General features: G+C 34.4%; 14 protein-coding genes and 4 pseudogenes across 18 annotated transcripts, besides 3 other annotated features; 13 read left to right on the top strand and 5 right to left on the bottom strand.

Moving 5' to 3' along the window:
- Nucleotides 1-21,740: part of a mobile genetic element that runs on past both edges of the window.
- TVAGG3_0307030 lies at nt 282-735 on the bottom strand (annotated as a pseudogene). The gene has a single exon. A coding segment is annotated over exon 1 (454 nt).
- Nucleotides 761-1,420: a terminal%2Cinverted (terminal inverted repeat of Maverick-1C transposon ID:TVAGG3_0306840).
- Nucleotides 761-21,740: part of a mobile genetic element that runs on past the window's edge.
- TVAGG3_0307020 (protein of unknown function, DUF4107 family) lies at nt 1,421-1,948 on the bottom strand (the record flags this gene model as incomplete). Its single annotated transcript, XM_051229705.1, has 1 exon — nt 1,421-1,948. The coding sequence occupies one exon, from the start codon at nt 1,946-1,948 to the stop codon at nt 1,421-1,423; it is 528 nt and encodes a 175-aa protein (XP_051099435.1).
- TVAGG3_0307010 (protein of unknown function, DUF4106 family) lies at nt 3,105-3,920 on the top strand (the record flags this gene model as incomplete). Its single annotated transcript, XM_051229704.1, has 1 exon — nt 3,105-3,920. A coding segment is annotated over one exon (816 nt), but the record flags the coding sequence as incomplete, so codon positions are not given.
- TVAGG3_0307000 (uncharacterized protein) lies at nt 4,383-4,997 on the top strand (the record flags this gene model as incomplete). Its single annotated transcript, XM_051229703.1, has 1 exon — nt 4,383-4,997. One exon carries the CDS (start codon nt 4,383-4,385, stop codon nt 4,995-4,997), a length of 615 nt encoding a protein of 204 aa, XP_051099433.1.
- Nucleotides 5,972-6,931, top strand: TVAGG3_0306990 (organellar and viral DNA polymerase type B; the record flags this gene model as incomplete). The annotated part of the gene is made up of 1 exon (XM_051229702.1): nt 5,972-6,931. A coding segment is annotated over one exon (960 nt), but the record flags the coding sequence as incomplete, so codon positions are not given.
- TVAGG3_0306980 (keratin-associated protein family) lies at nt 7,880-8,755 on the top strand (the record flags this gene model as incomplete). Its single annotated transcript, XM_051229701.1, has 1 exon — nt 7,880-8,755. A coding segment is annotated over one exon (876 nt), but the record flags the coding sequence as incomplete, so codon positions are not given.
- On the top strand, nt 8,916-10,001 carry TVAGG3_0306970 (integrase core domain containing protein family; the record flags this gene model as incomplete). Its single annotated transcript, XM_051229700.1, has 1 exon — nt 8,916-10,001. The coding sequence occupies one exon, from the start codon at nt 8,916-8,918 to the stop codon at nt 9,999-10,001; it is 1,086 nt and encodes a 361-aa protein (XP_051099430.1).
- Nucleotides 10,237-10,899, top strand: TVAGG3_0306960 (uncharacterized protein; the record flags this gene model as incomplete). The annotated part of the gene is made up of 1 exon (XM_051229699.1): nt 10,237-10,899. One exon carries the CDS (start codon nt 10,237-10,239, stop codon nt 10,897-10,899), a length of 663 nt encoding a protein of 220 aa, XP_051099429.1.
- Nucleotides 11,094-12,032, top strand: TVAGG3_0306950 (organellar and viral DNA polymerase type B; the record flags this gene model as incomplete). Its single annotated transcript, XM_051229698.1, has 1 exon — nt 11,094-12,032. One exon carries the CDS (start codon nt 11,094-11,096, stop codon nt 12,030-12,032), a length of 939 nt encoding a protein of 312 aa, XP_051099428.1.
- On the bottom strand, nt 13,981-14,391 carry TVAGG3_0306940 (uncharacterized protein; the record flags this gene model as incomplete). The annotated part of the gene is made up of 1 exon (XM_051229697.1): nt 13,981-14,391. A coding segment is annotated over one exon (411 nt), but the record flags the coding sequence as incomplete, so codon positions are not given.
- Nucleotides 14,484-14,670, top strand: TVAGG3_0306930 (organellar and viral DNA polymerase type B; the record flags this gene model as incomplete). Its single annotated transcript, XM_051229696.1, has 1 exon — nt 14,484-14,670. A coding segment is annotated over one exon (187 nt), but the record flags the coding sequence as incomplete, so codon positions are not given.
- On the top strand, nt 14,729-15,739 carry TVAGG3_0306920 (annotated as a pseudogene). The gene has a single exon. A coding segment is annotated over exon 1 (1,011 nt).
- Nucleotides 15,943-16,807, top strand: TVAGG3_0306910 (organellar and viral DNA polymerase type B; the record flags this gene model as incomplete). The annotated part of the gene is made up of 1 exon (XM_051229695.1): nt 15,943-16,807. A coding segment is annotated over one exon (865 nt), but the record flags the coding sequence as incomplete, so codon positions are not given.
- Nucleotides 17,665-18,238, top strand: TVAGG3_0306900 (annotated as a pseudogene). The gene has a single exon. A coding segment is annotated over exon 1 (574 nt).
- TVAGG3_0306890 lies at nt 18,319-18,839 on the bottom strand (annotated as a pseudogene). Its single transcript has one exon. A coding segment is annotated over exon 1 (521 nt).
- Nucleotides 19,199-19,459, bottom strand: TVAGG3_0306880 (uncharacterized protein; the record flags this gene model as incomplete). The annotated part of the gene is made up of 1 exon (XM_051229694.1): nt 19,199-19,459. One exon carries the CDS (start codon nt 19,457-19,459, stop codon nt 19,199-19,201), a length of 261 nt encoding a protein of 86 aa, XP_051099424.1.
- Nucleotides 19,505-19,939, top strand: TVAGG3_0306870 (uncharacterized protein; the record flags this gene model as incomplete). The annotated part of the gene is made up of 1 exon (XM_051229693.1): nt 19,505-19,939. One exon carries the CDS (start codon nt 19,505-19,507, stop codon nt 19,937-19,939), a length of 435 nt encoding a protein of 144 aa, XP_051099423.1.
- Nucleotides 19,966-20,840, top strand: TVAGG3_0306860 (uncharacterized protein; the record flags this gene model as incomplete). The annotated part of the gene is made up of 1 exon (XM_051229692.1): nt 19,966-20,840. A coding segment is annotated over one exon (875 nt), but the record flags the coding sequence as incomplete, so codon positions are not given.

Below are 21,740 nucleotides of genomic sequence, written 5' to 3'. Positions count from 1 at the left end.
AAAATAAACTTACGATATTTTTTCATTCTTCCTCTTTGAAGTTATCGAAATATTCTGTTATTTTTTCCTTCAGTAATGGTAAGTCTTCTTTGAATGTAAGTATTGTGCAACCTTTGATGTCATAGTGTGTTTGAGGAAGAGTATTTTTGACAATTTCCTTTATTTGCTCATTCGGTGTCATTGAAATCGGTAAGTTTTCACGATAGAACCAGTTTCTGTCAGATTTATATATTTTAGCTAAGTCGTAAAAGCTCTTGTTGTTTCTTCTGACTAAATGCAACATAATCATATCTTTATCTTCTTCCTTTCTCCATCTCTTCAGCGTAAATCATATACTTATAGCTTTTTCCTTTCCTTTTGGTACTGAACGTGGTATTCTTTTCTGTATGCTTTGTCTTTGGATTCAATGACTTCATCTTTTGCTTGAAGTTTCTTTTCCATCTCTCCACGTTCTGCTTTATATAGTTCATCTAACATCATGAAAATATAACAAGCATAACGAGGTGAAGCCCACATTGCTACAGCATTTACTAAAAGTCTATGAATATAATATCCTTTCAAACCCGGAGCCAAATTCTTGCGATTTTCGTACGGAATCTCTTCCCTCGGTTTTCCGAGGGTAGCAAACATATGAGGAAATTCTTCTAAAAGTTCTTTTGTCTGTTGGTTTTCAAACCAATGATATGCTTGCTTTGTAGAACGAAGAGCGTTCATTATACTTTGCATTTGGTACATGTCGTCTTTGACAGAACGAATGAGTAGTTAGTATACAAGTCTTGGGTATGGTGGCACTGCGTTCCACCATACCCAATACTTGTGAATTTGACACTTTACAAAACCGTTAACGTATATTTTACAACATGAACGCAAAAACTAATTTAATCTTAAATATTTACAAAGCCGCCAACCACTTCACTAACGAACTCACTAATGTAAAAAATAAACGTTCTCACTATCGTTCTCACTAACGACTTCACTAATGTTCTCATAAATTTTCCTCAATATCTTCATCATCAGTGTTAACCCTATTGTAGTCATACTTGAAGCCATAAACTTTCTCTAACTTCTTAACGTACAATTACATAACTTACCTTCGTCATCATATGGTTTAATGATATAACTATTTCTATCTTTATACACAGTCAATGAAAAGTCAACTGGTCTCGGATGTATTTGAAAGAACATGTTATGCTCAGGAAGGAAGAATAAATGTTTAAATGTATGTTTGTTATACTGTGGAATTCGAATGAGTTGCTTTTGTTCTGTCATTACATCCAAATAAAAAATTTCAGTAAACTTAAAAATAAACTTAAAAATTAATGATATCACCACCCTCACACGTATGAAAACATCCATTTAAATTTAGGTGAAGTGGTGAGATCTCACCTCTTTTTTCACCTGTTTTTTCACCCTGTTGAATTCATTGCTTTATAACTCTCTTCCTTGGTTTCTTTTTAGTTGCTTTCTTCACGTCTGTCTCCAACTTGACTGTCTTTCTTCTTCGTCCGTAATGATACCAGTTACTTCCACCAGTCAATGGGTCAAATGGTCTTTCGTAAGGGTTTCCATACATTCCATAGGGACCATACGGAAGAACTACTGGTGGAGAAGAAACATTTTCTTTAGTTCCATCGACTCTATTTAAATGCATTGTTTCACCTTTCATCTGGTCATTAAAGTCTTTTGCGTGTTTTGCAAACTCATCGTCCTTTCCTAAAGCATTTTCTGACTCAGTCGCAACCAAATTGGATGCTTTATTTATGAGCCCTATTTTATTTAATCTTAACTTCTTTGCAACCCAGCCTCCAATCTTTCCTTTATTTGCATCTAATGTCTTTGAAACTCTTCCTCCACTCATTTTATTTACTGCGTCATAAGCTCCAAGTGCTTTTGCTCCAAATGCTAATGCTTTTGTTCCCATTGCGCCTAAAGCTGCCCAAGCTACCATTTACCCCATATTAAAATCATCTCTCTTCAATATTATCTCATAAAAGTTCTCGTTACTGGAGAAAGTCAATGAAACATAAACATTCTCACGTGCTTCGCCCTCACCGCTTTGCGGTCTATTTAACTTCTTTCTTATATCATCTATACGCTTCAAAATGTCTGAACAATTGCTAACATCTTCTACAACAGTTATTTCATCATGAACGACCTTTAAGAATAAGCTCATTTAATATGCTATTAAAATCATCTCAATAATGAGTCCATCCTTTCCGTCTTTAGGTAGCACAACATCTTTCATTGAAGAAGGTTCGACAAGTCTTATGTTAAACTTACTGACAAAGTTTGTTATACTATAATGCTTCGGCGGTGAATACATGTAGTTTGAAAGACATAATATAGATTCTTCAGCAAATTCACTTATACTGGATTTTATAACAATGTTCTCACGAGACCAAATACCACCAATTGACAATCTTGTAAGCAATCCTGCTGAACCTTCTACTGTAAACGTCGATGGTAACATTCCACGAAGGTCATCTATTGACATCGTTGAGTCACTGTATTTAAATATTTTCTTAAAGCAATCGTCATTATCTAACCATGCAATAGCTTTGAAGTTTTCATTCGAATATACATCTGCTTCATTAAATGTAAATCCTGACTTCTTTGCAGAGACGACTTTAAAATCTATTGAGTTTGTTTCAAAATTATATGCTATGGTAACTTCTGAAGGTAATGGATGTCCTTCCGCAGTAAGTTGTTCTCTCACTACCGTTTGAAGCTTTGTATTAAAAACTTTCATGTCATCTCCTGTATCTAAGTTCACATACACAGCAACAGGAAAACTATCTTGCTTCTTTGTTTCATCATTATATCTCAAAACATTAAAGTTCTTCAATAATATTGTTCTTCCTGCTGGAATACTTCTAACTTGTCTTATTTCAATAGCTTTCTCACCTCCTACATACTCTACCCAGTGTCTTGGATATTCATAAGTATACTGACTTTCTTGAATTTTGGTTGGTTTCATCATAACATGTTCATAGTATATCTTTATACTCTTGTCAGTTAGACTCGGTGCTATGTTCTGAATATTTCTGACTTGCATTTTTAATGGAGATAAAATGAAACATTTAATACATGACGTAGATGAAGACATGAATGAAACTACAGACAAACTTAACTCTTCTCTTATTCTTCCTTTCAGCAAAGATTATGAGTTCTGTTCAAATGGTGTGTATTTCTATTGTGGAAAGATGGGTTCAGGTAAGACATTCAACCTCATTCGTCATATACTCATAACAGAGCGTTTAGGAAACGACTCTTACTATGACCAAATCATTATATCAGCAACTTCAGACTCTATGGACTCAACAGCGAAAACATTCATGAGTAAAGTTCAAGCATCTGTCGTTAAAGTTCCAGACAGTGAACTCATTGAATTTCTTCAACGTTACATTCGACGTAAGAGAAAATATTATGCCATCGTTGAATTTATACAGTCAGGAATGCAAAAGACTTCAGAAGAGATGGAAAGAATTATTGACAAACACCACTTACGTCAGTACTCAGAAGTTTACGATATGAAACGACTGACAAACTACATTCTGTCAAAACTTTCAAAATACCCCTTCAAAAAGTATCCTTCAAATACTCTGCTCGTTTGTGACGACTTCGCCGGAAAAGGTTTAGTGTCAAAGCCTGACTCACCATTAGCTAACATCATAACTAAAGTCAGACATTACCATTTAACTGTAGCAATACTTATGCAAACATGGCGTTTCCTTGCTTTAAACATAAAACGTCTCATAACTGACTTCGTTATCTTTCAAGGTTTCTCACGTTATGATATTGAACTCATTTGGAAACAGTCAGGTATAACATTACCTTTTGAAGAAATTTGGGAAGCATATAAGTCTCTCATCTCTCCTCGTTCATACCTTGAGATTCATATCATGACTAATACCATTAAAGTCAAAAATATTCCATGGGAACGACCAACATTGTTTTAAAGTTTAACCTTCAATTGACTGATGGTAAACAAATTCCATGCATCTCTGTCGCCATTTCTGTTAATATTTTTGCTGTCATTCATATCATCCACTTCCCCATCCGTTAGCTTTTGAGGATATGCGTTAGAATAGCTGTTCTTAAATGAAGGCTTTTCACCTTTGAGAGCATAAACTCTATAACTTTCTGCATACTTTATGTTTGAACCTCCTGAGCCATCATTGACATAAATTTTTAGAGGCTTCCACCCTTTGTTCATGTTCCTGCTTCTTCCCTTAGCTCTTTTGTTCAGTAGTTCTACATCTTTATACACAGCACCTGTCTCAGTGAATTCAACAATATTTTCATTCGTTAGCTTTACATTCAAACCTTTGTCGAGTATATTGTTCATTTCATACATATAAAAGGTTTTTATTCTATATGAAATGAGAAGCAAATCCATCTTAGCTGGTGCCGTTAATGTTCCAATTGAACCAACATCAAATGTTGACTCACGAACGACAAACAATATTGTCATAAAGAATTATAGTTCGGAGTGTTTGAAAGAGCCAGAACCAGAGCTGAAATCCGTGAATTTAAACACAGCTTCAAACGCTAACGCTACATCAGATGTTAAGTTAGAGTATCCACCACTGGACCAAATTCTTTCAAGAGAAGCCAACGACAACTCTTACACAAATGTTCAAACAAATCCTTCAGATAACGTAGACCATTACCTTCTTCAGTTATACCAAACAATTTTACTCAAAGACGATAAGAAGCTTTTGACAAATCTTATAAGTAAGAACCAAATAATTCTAACAAAGGAGGACCTTGAAAATGTTATCTCACGAATAACAGGGAAACAATGTGTCATTGACTATCTCGACCCTGAAATCGAATGCTGTGGTCAAACGCCACCATTCATGAAAATAGGTAACATCCGCATCATTGAAATACCAGGTACTCCAGGAGTTGAGTTTAAGTATAAATATTCGAACGAGTATACAAAACTTTCAACAGAATATAAACTTTGCTTGAAATATGTTTTAGTAAATTAAAGCAATTTGTAATATCTATCCAAAACTTCTTCAACAGTATCGAACTCATCTTCATAATGCAAACCTAATCTTATTGACTTGGTGCAGTTTTCACTAACACAATATTTTTCTGTTCTCTTGACTGACATAACTAATTCATTTGTTTCATCAAACAGCAACAACCAAAGTTCATGACCTAATACATAACATTCATACTTTATATTTTTAGCTCTGAGTTCTCTTGTAAGCTGTTGCATTTAATATTTTCTAAAAAGTCAACTTCAACAGTCATTCGCACTGGTGCCTTCAGTTCTACAGGCTCGCCCTGAAAGTCAACAAGTCTGAATTGCATGTCTTTCAAATTATGAGGACTAATGCGAACCCATTTACCTAAATGAGTTACTATGACAGGAACGTTTGGAATGAACATTGAATTGACTGCATAACAGAAGGATTTATATTCTACTGAACCTTTACTATTAACTCCTGAAATGCCTGTGACATTAGCTATTTTAGACTCAATGTACAAACAATTACCATAACATACGTATGGAACAGATTTCATCTCAATCGTTTTGTCAACACTTTTCAAAGGAAATGTCATATGGTATGCTCCCAAAAGAAGTTGTACTCTATGACTCATTCGTGTTATCTTGAACTCTTTCTTGCTACTGAACTTCAATGTTCCCTCAGAAGAGAGTTCGACATCTATGTTGTTAATAGTTTCTTCATTTATGAGAGTATCTATGACTCCAGCAATTTTATCTATTCTATACTCTGCTCTGTTAGGAAATGTTATAAAACTTCTTTTGTCATCTATTTCAATCCATGAAATCTGTTTCGTCTGTTATAACGAAAAGCGATAGTATTGAAGTCAACAACTCTGAAAGCAAGTGCTTCATTCTGAAGACCTAAGTTTGTTTGTAGCTTTACTGTCCCGTATTCGTTTGGGTCTGTACTTTGCAAATAGAACAACATTTTATTCTCATTAAAATATGACTATTGCTGCATATGCGTATGAAACAAATGAAGCAAGAAGAGCACATGAACTAGTAAACGAAAACTCAACTTTAACCATTGAAGGCAATGATTTAGTCATTGACGATGGAAAAACTAAAAAAGTCATTGATTTCGATACTTTTAACACTTATGACCCATTCATTACAATAAGTAAAGTTCCTATCATAAATGATGGAACGGTGCAATATATAAATTCTACAGTAGATGCCTCATTAGTGAAAGTACTGAATGTTCTCATTGAATTGTTAAAGAGCTTTCGATTTGACGACAACATTAAATGCCTAAAGAATTTAGTCATGAATGAGAAACAAATTCTCGGCGTTGCTGGTAGCAGTAATGATGTACACCTTATGACATTAGAATATTATAACGAACATAAAGATGAACTGAAAGGAGAGAAGGGTGACACTGGACCACAAGGACCACAAGGAATACAAGGAATACAAGGAATACAAGGAATACAAGGACCTCAAGGCGAAAACGGTTTGGATGGAAAGGATGGAAAGGATGGAAAAACTGCTAAATCATGGATATGGGACCTTATAAATACTGGTTTAACAGCTGCTTCATATGGAGTTCTTCAATACCAAATCGGAAAGATATGGGCAGTACTTGGTGAAGAAGCTTTAGATGACGTTAAAAATGCTTTGAACTTCATTTCAAATGGTTCGGATACTATTAAAACTTTATCTGGTTGGATGCAAGAAACAAGGAGTCAAATAGATACTGTAAGACGTATAGCAAACAATGCACGTACGGGATTGGATACTTTACGAAAAGCACAAAATACACTAAAGGAAGCAAATGATATTCTTGGCTCAGTATCAGACATGCATGAAGATTGGCTTAAAGGTATTGACAAATCTTTAAAAAATCACAGTCAGTCTATTGCTGACTACAAGAAAAGTATAGATTTTTTACATAGTGCTATGGACGTACATGATGGAAGCATAAGGAACTTACTTAATGCTAACAATAACTTACCAGGAACTATTAAAGCATTTATAAAGTCCTTTGTAAAACCCGGTGCTCTAACATTTAGGTCTTTGAGAGCAAGAGCATTGAAGTCAAGAGATGCAGAAACTCCAACAGAACCTACAGAAGGAACTGAAACAACAGAAACTCCAGAGGAACCACCAAAACCAACAGCTAATGAAATATTGTTCGAATATTTTCCAAGGTACTCTGTTCTCATTGCATACATTCAAGAAATACTTAAGAAAGCAGACTTGACTTTAGGAGATGATGAAAGTTCTGTATATCTTTCGTTCCAGTTTCAAATAGCAGAACTTTTGAGACAGATATGCTTAATGTATGACAACATCTCTGATTTCACAAGATATGATGACGACCATGACCCCGAACACGGTGAAGAAGAAGTTTTACAAACATCCATTAAGACAGGAAAGGTTTTAACACAAAGTCTCATTATTGACACCAAAGATGGCGAAGTGGACGTTCTTCAAGAGCTGAAGAAAAATACTTCTTCGGGAGGTGGTGGTAGGCATGAACTTGAAATAAATGAGATAGAAGAGAAATTAGCCGAAAAAGCAGATAAAAACCACGTTCATTATATAACTTCAGACGAACAGATTATAACGGACTACCATGGATATTTAACACGAACTGAAGAAGTGAAGACGGAAGACCCCAATGAAAGAAGATATAAATACATTCGTGCTAAAGGTTATGACATAAGCTGTACTGTACAGTATGACACGGGTAAAGCACCAGAAGCATTTAGTTATAACGATGAAATTTATGCCTCTACTTTCTCTGTTAAAGGTGTATTAGTTGAACCAAGATTTACTTTGAGAGTTAAGTCAAAAATAACGTTTGAAGATGCTATTAAAAGTAAAGCTGACAAAGTTGAACTCGAAGCAATGAACAAAGTTTTGAAATCTCATAAACACAACATCTCCGATATAAATGAACTTCAAGCTACATTAGACAGTAAAGCCGACAAGAACCATACACATAAATTCTTCACTACTGTTAGAGCAGACGACATAATATTGAACTATACCCTTGGTTCAAGTGCACCTTTAGAGAATCCAAGTACAAGCGTAAAAGATACACTAAACTCCTTAAATAGTAAATGTATGAACATTGAAGGTCATGCCAGAAACTTTGAAACCCATGAACTACCAGCAATGTTAGACAGTAAAGCTGACAAGAACCATACACATACAAGTTTTACAACTGTTGCTATAGAAAGTATTGAAGGAACGGTTGAAGAAACTGGTGGGGATGCATTATATTGTAAACCTCCTAACTTTCCACAAGGTTTAACATCGGATGACGACATAACGACGATGAGAAACATTAGATGTAAAGATGTTTATGTCATGAAGGATGAATATAATATTAAATTCACTGCTCAAGATTTATATGACAAGAAGGCTGACAAAACAGAGCTTCAAACATTAAAGACTGAAATACTTCAAACATTATATCCTGCAGGCTCTATTTATACGTCAATGAACTCAATAAATCCAGCAACAGTTCTGGGTTTCGGTACGTGGGAGCAGATTGTAGATAAATTCTTATACTGTGCGAACTCTTCAAAGCAAACAGGTGGTTCGAAGAAAATTAAAGAAGCAAACCTTCCACCGCACACTCATACAGGAACTACAAACACAACAGGTAGTCATTCACATTCAATAACAAAAAGAGGTTATACAAATCTTGCAGCAGGTTCGGATAGACAGGGAATGCATAGATATGATATTTCAAGTGACCCAGTAGATTCAAGCACAGGTATTTTCTGTGGAACCACAGGAAATCATTCACACACTTTCACAACAAATCCAACAGGCTCGGGTGAAGATTATATGCCACCATTTGTGACTATATTCGCATGGTACCGCGTTCAATGAACGCGCTTGAGCCTAGAATAAAATCTTTAACTTTACATAAATGAGCTTGAAAGAAGTATTCGAACAACATCCATGGAGGTCATTTAAGAAGTTCAATGAAGCTGCAAAGAGTTGGGGATTTACTAACAGAGCTGAAGTGAAAAGGTTCTTTGACAAAAATGTTGTACATCAAACAAAAATAAATCCTTACGACTACTTTTTACCAATTTACTCCAACACTCCTGACGCATACCAATTTGACACTCTCATTCAAAGCAGAAAAGGAGGACATAAACCATTCCTCATCTTCATAAATGTTAACACTCGTAAAGCATATGCATATCCAATGAAAAATAAAGGAACTCGTGAAGTGTTAAGAGTTTTACAAAAGTTTGTAGCAGAACATAGCCCAAGTACTTTAACATCAGACCAAGACAGTGCATACCTCAGTAATGAAATCACAGAATTTCTCATTAAGCATAACATAACTCACTACACTACTGAAGACCATAACCATAACATACTTGGCATCATAAACCGCTTCATAAGGACTCTCAGAGATTTAAACCAAGAGCGAGACTTTACCGAAGAAACAATGAAACATTTTCTCGAAGTATATAATTCCTCAACACATTCTACAACAGGACATACACCAAATTCAATGACACAACAACAAGAAGAAAAGTATATACAAAAGAAACGAAGCCAAACACAAAATATCATAAATTTAACACAATTTACCCTCATTCCTGGTACAAAAGTTCGTGTAGTTCTTGACGACAAACCGTTGACAAAGAAACGTTTAAGGTTAAGTAGAAACTATTATATCGTAGACTCTACGCAAGGTAATGGATATCTTATAAAAGCTGCTGACGACTCCATAGCATTTTACCCTCGTCATAAATTAGTTGAAAGTAGTAATGGCAAACTTGCTGAAACCATTGACGAAGCAAAGCGAGGAGTGGTTATTGAAATACTTGGCTACAACATAAACGATGACACTTATAAAGTAAGATATGAAGGAGGCGTTGAAGATGTTATACCATCTAAGAACTTGAGAGAGTCGAAGCCAACACATCTGGGACCATTAGAGCGGGAGTACTGGAAAGACCAAAATATGCCAGAAAGAATAAGAAAATTCTTCTAAACTTTTTCATTAGATGTAAATCAGACATGAATGAGAACAGTCATGATATCATTAATGGTACCATTTATTTTAACATAAACTTTATTTATGTTAGAATGTTAGATCTAACACGTTTTCTAACCACTTTTCTAACCTCATTTCTACCCTCATGAAAATTCATGAATTTCCTTAAGATAGAAAAAATAAAGTTAGTTTTATTTTTATTTATTTTTTTATTTTGTATGTAAAGACAGAAATGTCAGTCGAAGCAAAAACATTCACTAACAAATATAATGGCGAAACATTCACAAAAGGCACTTATAACGGTATTGAAGTCTTACGTAGAGACAAGGATGGTTACATTAATGCAACAAATATGTGTCAGCAGTTTAGGAAAGATTTTAGAAAGTTGTTGGAAAATAAGTCCTGGGAAGAGTATTATAAGGCATTTTGTGAAGAATATAGCAACAGTCCGAATTCCGGCGGTTGGTTTTTATACAAAATTCATGCAGGAATTCCTGATGAAATCAAACAGGTTAGAGGAACGTATGTAGACCCAAGACTTATAAACTATATAGCAATGTGGGCTTCTCCAAAATATTGCATAGCAGTTGGAAAAATTATGGACTCCATAGACAAGAAAGTTCATGAGAAATTAGATGAAGAAGAACTTGAAGATACAGTAAAGAATGCTAAACCTTTGTTCGAACAAGAAGTTAGAAAAATGTGCGAAAAACAATTAGAACATGAACGTGAGATATGTTATGGTTATAGAGATTCTTCATACGAACTAGACCAATGGGAACAAGAAGATTTAAAGAGAGAATTTAGAGAATATGAACTCGCTAAGATAGCATTAGAAACTGCAGAAAAGAAGTTAAAAGTTTGGGGTCGTTTTGTACAAAAATATTGTGAGTAAATGAACCATTTATTTTTGTCATAAACGACCAAAAAATAATGTTTATGTTAGAATGTTAGATCTAACACGTTTTCTAACCACTTTTCTAACATGGTCTAAAACTCTCGAAAATCATGAATTTTTGACATTTCCTTATGAAAGAAAAATAACGCTAATTTTTTTCTAAGAAAAATTTTTATCTTGTATGTAAAGATATGATTTCAACAATCGGCACAACAACAATTCAAACAACAGCACCAAACTCGTTAGTCATGAATCCAACATCTATGTTAGTAGAAATGAAAAGCTTCATTCCTTCTTCATATACTTTTGAAACAGAAATCCAGAAGATAAAGCAAGAACTTTTAACAAGTAATTTAGACTGTAGTGCGAAAGATGAAACAAATGAAGAATATCTTTACGACATGCAGGACCTCATCGACCATCTACCTAAACTTCCTGAAATACAGCAACAAAAACTCACTATTCCTGAATTCGACGAAATTGAAGTGAAACCAACTGACTCAGTAGAAATTAAGAAATTCATACGAAAGGTAAATTATGAATTCCTTGGTTTTCATTGCAACCATAAGGTTATGGACAAAGATTGCGATATGGTATATAAGAATGTTTCTGACATATATAAATCTGAAGAATTTAAGACCTACGACAACTTTGTTTCGTTAGTTGCTGAATGTGTTTGGGAAATAAGAGATAAAGATAGAAGAGGCAAAGTATGGAACAAACAAATAAGACCCGCTATGTTTGAGATGAAGAGAGCAATTGACGCTTTAGTTGTTTTAGCTGGTTTTATTTCAATGTATAACGCAAAAATGAACCCGCAATGTTCAAAATGTAAGGCAGCAATTAGGAAATATAACTACTCCATCAAAGAGATAGAAAGAATGAGAAACGACTATGCAGACTTAAAGAAAGAAGCAGAAAAGCCAGCAGAAGATAAAATGGACATGTTAGCATTTCTGAACAAAAACTATCCAACTGCTGACGATTTCCTATTATCTGACGTCAAGAAGAAGTATAAAGAAACCTTCGGCATAGTTAAAACATTCGATGTACTAAAAGAAGAAATAGAAGCTACAAAACTGTTTAAAGTCATGAACCATCGCAACATATACCATGTAAAACGCTTGTAAATAGTTATGTTAGAAAAGAGGTTAGAAAACGTGTTAGATCTAACATGTTAACATAAACATTATTTTTGCTGAATTCAGCACAAAATTCTGAGTAAAATGACATATGGCACGTGTCAAACCGTTGAGTTTTCACAAATTTTAAAAATTGCTGCGGAAAGTTCGTCAAAAAAGTGAAGGTTCCCGACGGTTTCAAACCGCCATACTTTACATGAAGATAGTTTACAATGTCAACTAAATATCATGTACGATAGAAACGGTTATGTAAAGTTTACATTTTGTAAAGTTTTGTCCTGATTCAAGACAAGTCTTGTATTTTTTCAGAACAAGTCTTGTATTTTTTCAGAACAAGTCTTGTATTTTTTCAAGACAAATCTTGTCCTGATTCAAGACAAGTCTTGCACTTTTTCAGGAAATCCTATCGTCCAACTTTACAAATGTCACTTTTCAACATGATTGCATTTTGGTCGGGGAACAACTTTCTCTCAATTTTGCCACTTTTTCTATCGTCGTGTTTTATCACTTTTCCCTCAGGGTGTGTGTCAGAAAATATCCAAAATCTTTATAGCCTCGTATCTCCTTCAATTCTTGACGGTTTGACATGTATGACACACCATTCAATTCAGAATTATGTGCTGAATCTTATGACCTTCATTTGTTCGTGACTTCTTTTCACATATGTAACCATGAATTTTTAACATTTCTTTAACACAGAAAAAATAAAGTTAGTTTTATTTTTATTTATTTTTTTTATTTTGTATGTAAAGACAGTAATGACAACATCAGAGAACACAACAACTGCTATCGTTCATGAAGCCATAAATGAAGAATACGAATACATACAGTATAACAAACAGTTACGTCTCATTCGTTCAGTCAAAGATGACATGTACCAAATGCAAAGTATAATGAATGCTCTTCAGTCTACAAAGCAAGCATATCATTGGTTTGAAAACCAACAGACAAAAGAACTTTTAGAAGAATTTCCTCATATGTTTGCTACCCTCGGAAAACCGAGGGAAGAGATTCCGTACGAAAATCGCAAGAATTTGGCTCCTGGTTTGAAAGGATATTATGTTCATAGACTTTTAGTAAATGCTGTAGCAATGTGGGCTTCACCTCGTTACGCTTGTTATATTTTCATGATGTTAGATGAACTATATAAAGCAGAACGTGAAGATATGGAAAAGAAACTTCAAGCAAAAGATGAAGTCATTGAATCCAAAGACAAAAGCATACAGAAAAGAATACCACGTTCAGTACCAAAAGGAAAGGAAAAGAGTTATAAGTATATGATATATACTGAAGAGATGGAGAAAGAAGAAGATAAAGATATGGTTATGTTGCATTTAGTCAGAAGAAACAACAAGAGCTTTTATGACTTAACTAAAATATATAAATCTGACAGAAACTGGTTCTATCGTGAAAACTTACCGATTTCAATGACACCGAATGAGCAAATAAAGGAAATTGTCAAAAATACTCTTCCTCAAACACACTATGACATCAAAGGTTGCACAATACTTACATTCAAAGAAGACTTACCATTACTGAAGGAAAAAATAACAGAGTATTTTGACAACTTCAAAGAGGAAGAATAAAAAATCTAAGCTAATTTTATTTTTTTATAAAATTTTATCTCATATGAAAGAACATGAATTTAGAATATTCGGAACTCATGACAGAAGAAGAGAACGAACAACATGTAAAAGATTATGCAAAATTTCTGAAGACATACAAAGCATTTAAACAATATCTAAATGCTTCTAAAGATTATGCAAAATTTCTGAAGGTATATAAAGCTTATGAAAAAGCGTATGAAAAGTTTATACATTGGGGAATTGTTGTAAAATATCCATATGAAGACTAACCAAAAATATATTTTTGCTTAAATAGCTTCAGAGTCAATTTCTTCAACCATTTCACTTCCTTCGTCAATGTCAATAGAAGCTTCTTCAACCTTTGGTAAGAATTTCTGTATAACATCTTTGTTCGTTATTGTCTTCAGAGATGAAGGATAATATTTCACATTTGTTTCACCCTTCTTATATTCTTTCTGTTCGGAAAGATTTAAAGCAATACTGAAGAAGTCAATGTTAGAGTTCTTTATGACAGTATAATGAGTATCTTTGACATTCACGAAGAAACTCTTTTGTTTCAAAACTACTGCTAACTCTTGTGAAGTATAACGTTTGCGGTCAATGACGATAGCTAATGGTCTGACATACTGACCAAACTTAGATTCTTTCACAAACTTCTTGTTAAAGATAACATTAACGTTTGAAGCACCATTGAACTCATTCTTGATGGCAGTAGCGAGAGCATTGTATGAAAAGAACTTGCAATCTTGCATGTGTTTCATTATAATAAAAATATTAAATTATTTTGAAAAATAACTTTAAAAAATCTAATCTAATTTTTTTCAAAAAAATATTTTTTTATTTCCTACTAAAGATGTATCGGAAGTTGTCTAAGTTAGAACACTCGGAAATAAAACAACTTCTTACAGAAGCTAACATAGATGTTGCAAAGCATTACGCAACAAACAAAAAGGCACTCGCTGACATCCTCAATGACTACAATGGTGAAATAACTTATGATAGAATTCATGAGTTCATAAATGCAAGAGCATTTCCTTTAAATGACGTTGCTATTGACTTATATCATAGACGTTCAATAACTCATGAAGTAAGAAGAGAAATGTTTGACATAACAAATGCAAACGTTGGTGAAACACGAAAGAGAGACGACACACTGAAACAACAGAGAAGAGAGATGTTTAAAAGTGCTATAGAACAAGTTCGCAAAGCTAACGATGTCATTCGTTCCATTGACGACAAACCAAAAGAAGGTGAGAGATGGTTAAAGAAAGATGAAGAGAATAGGAAGAGAAATGTGAAGTCAGGCAATAGACTCATTGACTTTAACATCGAAGCTTTAGATGAACCAAACAGAGACTACTTACACAAACATTTCGGTAAGGTTTTCATGAGACTCTTAGAGAAAATTAAAATAAACTCACAACAGAGATGGATGGTATGTTATAAAACTTGGTGGAAAGTATGAATGTTCTACGTTAAACCTCAATAATATTGGAACATTACTACATCAGCTCTTGAAGGAGAACTTTATATCAGAGATAGAAGCAAATGCTGCAGGTATTGTTGAAATGCACTATGACTTCTTCTTGACAAACATAAAGAATCTTACTGAAATAAAGATGTATGATTTAACAGAATATGAAGGCTTAACAATGTCAGATGTAAAGAAAGGCAAACCAAAAAAGAAACCATATAGAGATGAAAGCACACTGACAGAAAGACAGAAAAGATTATTGAACAGACTTAAGCAAACAGGAGATAAACAAGATATAGATGACTTCTGGAATGAAATCCTTGGTGAAAAGAAGTTTTATAAGAAAAGAAGCGGTCAGTTCTGGAAGTATCTTTGTACATTACCTATAAATCTTGAACGCTACCAAATCTTCAATGAACTGAACAAAAGAACTGCAACACTTATGACAGAAGACAATTGTTTCGTTTATGCTTGCATTCAGGCTGGAGTAAATGAAGAAACTATTGACCACATGAGAGAAGTCATTCGTGTTAGAGACTTTCCTCAAAGTAAAGTACAAGAAATTTTTGACGCAACAGGTATAGCATTTAATGTTACCATTGGTTACTTCAATGACTCAAGACATAATGAAATAAAGAGATATATACCAAAAGAATGTGAAACTGTTCGAACTATTGACTTACTTCTTGTTGAAGACCACTACATGCTAAATGAAAGACTTCCAATGACAACATATTTCATTCGAAACTATAAAGAAATTCTCAAAGCTTGTGGTGGAATGAACATTGAGAAACAGATGAAGATTTATACAATGAGAGAGAACAAATATGTAGTTCGCATGGATAGAACTACACCGCTATGGGATGTTATGAAAACATTGTGGGAGTGCAAATATTTCGAACCTATTTCTTATGGAGAACTTTTCACATATACGACTGACTTATATAAACAGAACCTTGCACCATTTAAAGATTTGACATATGCTCCAAAGTATTGTGTACAACTGAAGAAGAAAGCCGAGTCAAAAGAAGTAAATAAAAATAAGTGCAAGTTCATTCCTGAGCACGTTTTCTTTGCTGACTTTGAGTGTAGTACCGATGGCTTTCATAAAGCTTTTAACATATGTTACGACAGTGAAGATGGTTCAGTGAGTGAAAGCATTTGGGGTCAGAACTGTGCAACAGAATTTTTGGAACGACTTCCTGACAAGAGTTTAATATATTTCCATAACCTCAGCTATGATATAAACTTCATCTTAAGACACATGACAGAAGTGAAAGGAACTCCCATCATTAAAGGTTCACGAACAATGCAAATAACTGGCTTATATAAAGGAAGGGCACTTATTATAAAAGACTCTTACAGTGTTATAAATAAGAAGCTTAAACTATTTCCTGCTATGTTTAACTTACAAACAGGACCGAAAGAAGTATTTCCATATAACTACTACAGCAGTACTTTGTTAGCAAATGACAACAGAATTGGTGTCATTTCTGAAGCTTGTAAGTTTATCCGGGATGCAGATACATTCATGAAAAACATAGATTCCATCAAAGGTTGCAGAATAGATGAAAACCATTTCGACTTAGAAAAATATAGCACATTTTACTGCAAACAAGATGTAAGAATTTTAAGAGAAGGTTTTGTAAAGTTCCGCAATGACTTATTGAAAGAGTTTGATTTAAACGTATATGACTACGTTAGTATTTGTTCTATTGCTAACAAATTGTTTGAGAACAGAGTGTACTTCCCGAATGGAAATTTATATGACCTCTCAAATAAACCAAGAGAATTTATTTCACGCTGTATTCAAGGTGGAAGATGTATGCTGTCAGATAACATGAAACAAAAGAGCGAAAAGAAACTCATTGCTGACTTCGATGCTGTTTCATTATATCCCTCAGCTATCGCGAGACTTTATACTTTAGAAGGAATTCCAAAGGTTATGAAGAAAGAAATGTTAAGCACAGAGTATCTCATGAGACATTTATTCGATGACGACCAAAAGGAACCCATTGGTGAAAAGTTTATGTCTGGCTTCTTTGTTCTCATTAAGATAACAGAGATTGGAATACATAGACACTTTCCTTTAATAGTTTGTGACCCTGAACTAAATCCAGAACTTAACGTTCCCAGAAGTTCAAACACTTGCTGTTTAATGTATGTTGACCATATAACATTACAAGACCTCATAAAATATCAAGGTGTCAAATGTGAAGTGTTGCAAGGATACTATTACGATGGAAACAGAGATATGAGAATAAGAGATGAAGTTAAGAAATTGTTTAAGTTAAGGTTAAAGTATAAGAAAGAAGGAAATCCTTTACAAGAAAATATAAAGCTCATTCTGAACAGTATTTATGGCAAAACTATTCTATCTCCTATTGAGTCAAAAATAACCATAGTAGATGACAAAGATGCTATAAGATATGCCATCAGAAACTACAACCATATAGTGAAGTTTGAAGGATTGGATGGTTCAGATAAAACTATTTTCAAGCTAACGAAAAGCATTTGCAGACACTTTAACTTCTGTCCACTTGGTGTAAATATTCTATCAATGTCGAAGAGAATAATGTGTGAAGTATTCTGTACTGCTGAAGACTTAGGAATGGACATCTTTTATAGCGATACGGACAGTATGCATCTCTACAATGAAGATATCCCTCGTTTAGCTGAAGAGTTTGAGAAACGTTATGGAAGAGTTCTCATTGGTAAAAACCTTGGTCAATTTCATTCTGACTTCGCAGAAATAACACCTGGAAAACAAAGTTTAGCATACAAGTCAATATTTTGTGGAAAGAAGACTTATATAGACTTACTCACGAATGATTTAAATGAAGTTGCATTTCACTGCAGAATGAAAGGCGTGAAGCAAGATGTTATTGCTTTAACCGCTAATGAAATGTTTCCTGACTCTGTTCAGTGTTTCTATGATGAAGATAAAGGTTTAATGGTTCCGCAAGGAAAATTTGACAAAGACTCTGAGTTCAGTTATGAAGTTATATAAAGCACTTTATGATGGTCAAGAGATTGGATTTGACTTATGTAAGTCATGTCAACCTTGCTTTGAAGAGAAGTTTAACTTCTCAATAACGACTAAAACAAGCTTTATTCGTAAGTTGAAGTTCTGAGGTCATTTATTTTGTCAGCAGTGAGACCATTCATGATAAAAATAAGCCGCTAGCGGCAAGGGCGAAGCCCATGTGGTCATTTACAATACTGCGATGGTAGAGTTTAAGAGTTGTGCTTCAATGTAGAGACAGTCCTTATGGTCTGGAGGTAAGAACACTGGCAGTTATGGTCATGAGTGGAGAACATGTCTATCCAAAACTCACGATTGAAGCCAGTTAATTTATAATATTTAGGGTTAGGAAGTGGTGATGTTCTTGTATGACCAATGAACTCATTTTCAACTCCCTTACTTAAGTTTGAATATAATATAGCTTGCTTTCTATCCCAAATATCAGGTGTTACAATCTTTGAAAATTCATTTTTCCTCGGAAGCATTGCATCATAATTGAAAACATTCTTGAAATCATCATTGGGTTCAGAGATTTGAAACCTTATACGTAATGGATTTTCTTTCTTTTTAGCTACTTCATTGAATGGTGAATATATAACAAACTGACAGTCATGAGTTCCATCTTCATTTTCATTAAATTCATAATGAAAGTCTATAAGTTGTGGCCGACTACCTTCTTCCTTCAGTTGTGCAAGAAACTCACGTAAAGGCTGTAAAGTTTGTACTTCAATGTTGAACTTTTCTCGAACATCTCATTAAATGAAATCATACATTGCAACAATGTTGTATCGTCTTTAAAGTATTTGTATATGTGAATGTTTTGGGCGCTTAAAGACTGTTCGTCATTTTCTATCTCGACTTGAAGTATAAAGTCAACCTTTCTGAAAGCACGTGTTATATACATAGATGTTATGCCAATGTACTTCTCTTCATTTATGTTCACAATCCAGTCTGTTGGAAACTTAAACGTTACTCTGTTCCCCTTTATTTTGACGTCAGGGTTTTCACTACTGAACGCAACAGTTAAAGGTATTTGTCTATACATTTAATTCGGATAAAAATAAACCATTTACTCTTTCTTTGCTTCAGCTTCTTTAGCTTTTGCTTCAGCTTCTTCTCTAGCTTTCTTCGCCAGCAAACGTGGGTTCTTTTGTCTTCCAGCAGCTAATGCAGCAAGTTGTTTTTCACTAAGTTTTCTCTTTGGTCTCTCTGGCTTTTGTTCTTGTTTTTGTTCCTTCAGTTCGGATAAAATTTGCTCACGAATTTCTTTCTTCAATGCTTCAACATCTATGACCCCTTGGGTCTTGTCCGTAGGGCTTGTCTGAGTCATTTGACTGCAGATAAAAAACAAAATTAAAACTTTAACCGATGTAAAATGAGCTTGTCAAAATCAGAGCGAGAGTCTATTATATTAAATGACGCAAGAGGAATACAACATCCTTTCTATTACGTAAGTCAGAGTAAAGATGGTAAAATATACGTAAGAAAAAGAAAGGTTCCATTAGCGAATGCAGAAAGCGACAACATTAAGGTGTATGGCAAGGGTGAAGTCCACGAAGCCCATATAAAACCTTCTGTTCAAACTGAGCCACCAAAAGAACCAGAAGAAAAGAAGCCAGATGTACTTTCAATAACGAACCAAGAGCTTATTGCAAAGTTCGTGAATTTCATTGAAAAACAAACCGAGTCAAAGAACCCTGACCCACCAGTGAAAGAAGTTGAGACAAAAGAGAATGTACAGTTCATTGAAAATGTCAAGAAACAACTTCCACCACGAATGCCAAGAAGAAGAGTGAGAATAATGAAGTAAATAGATATTTTTATCGAAGTAAATACATGCAGAACGAACAGTTAAACGAATTTACTCCAGCAGAGCATATTCATCAGATTCGCTCATATTTCGATATCATAGACAATGCAGTTCAAATTGGTGACACTAATAGAAAATATTCTGACGCAAAGATTCCATCACAACCTGGAACTGCTAAAGATAACACATGGGTAACATTCAATCTCTCACCTCCTGGTGAAAATATGTTGGACCTTTACAATACATTCATTACGTATAAAATGGAAGGTCAATTTATTGTAGATAAAGAAATTGGTTCAGGTTCCAATAAAACAAACCCACCAGGATTTTGGATTGGTTTCGATGACGCTTTCTATGCAGTTGCTGGATATCAAATCCTTGCAAATGGTCGTATCGTATATTCTCAAGACAACGCAAGAGAAGAAGCATATATAACTTCAAACTCACAAACTACCGAACAAATAAAGAAAGTAGATGTTTTCTCAAAGACTCGACATGAAGATGTATGGAGTCATTCGGGAACATGCAGAACAGGACAAATTGTTAGTGGTCCAATTACAGCAGGAAAATCATTTGATTTTAAGCTTCGTTTAAGAATTCCTGTTAGAAGATTCCTTCCATTAGAAGCTATTCGATTTATTCCAGCTTTTGCAGGAAACATTCAGCTTAAAGTAAAGTTCAGTAGCGACGCCTTACAATGCACATCTATATCTGTAAATGATATCATTGCTTTCAATCCAACTCTTAAAGTTGCATTTGCTTCAGATTCAAATCCACCGACAAATAAATTTGTTCCATGGAATGAACCATTCACTATGATAACGAAGGCAGTAGAAGCTAGTGGAACAGTTACTATTACAACTGTAACCCAGCAACTATTTCGAACAAAGATGGATTTTAATGAATGTTTCATTCATCCAAAGTCATTCTCTTTAGACCCTAACATTTATACAGAACTTGTAGAACATTATACAAACGAGGCTTTATGTTTTCCTGTTAAAGTTATGGATTGGATTCCTATGGACGGTTCATTCTCAAAGAATACAGATAGTTCAAGTGCAACATTTACAGCAGCTTATACGCCTATTAATGTTAAAAGTATTTGGGCACTATTTAGAAAGAAAGACAACTATTATGTTAATTTTGAGAACCCTAAGTTTAAATATCTTCAGCTTTCCATGGGAGCTTATGGAAATATGCCTGCAGAACCTGAAAAATCATATGGACCTGTATTTTATGAAATGGTTGCGAACGCTTGCAATACAAACAATGATGATATTGGATTTAATGAAGATGTTATGAGGTCATTGGTGGATGATGGTAGTGTGGAACATAAATGGGATAGCTATGACAACACACATTTCTTATGTGGTTTTCCAACAGAAGTGGACTTTTGCTTCCAGCAAGGTCAAACATCTACTGCTCCAATAACATACAAATTGTCTGTTAAAGGACCTATTGAACTAGCAACTGAAAACGTACCAAAGCCACTTATTGGATTTATGAGGGATTGTTGCTTTGCCATTCAGGTGCGTGCTAATGGAATCCCAATAATAAGATTAGATGACTATAACTTAGCTACGGACGACAGTGAGGAATAAAGGATGAACGTTTATTTTTAAAGCTTATAAATGAGTTCTTCATCAAGCTCTCGGAACCTTCACCATCTATGAAACAAACTTTACCAAACGATTATGGAGCACCTATTGAATATTTCTTACGAGCTGCACAATGGCAAAGAGCAGTCTCACCAAGGTTAGGTGTTCCACCAGCTCCTGTCAAAAATAGCATTTGGTCAAGT

Source organism: Trichomonas vaginalis, chromosome V (assembly GCF_026262505.1).
Source record: "Trichomonas vaginalis G3 chromosome V, whole genome shotgun sequence".
NCBI classification, from domain to species: Eukaryota; Parabasalia; order Trichomonadida; family Trichomonadidae; genus Trichomonas; species Trichomonas vaginalis.
Note: the sequence above shows the minus strand (reverse complement) of the source record. Positions and strands in the feature narration are given on the sequence as shown.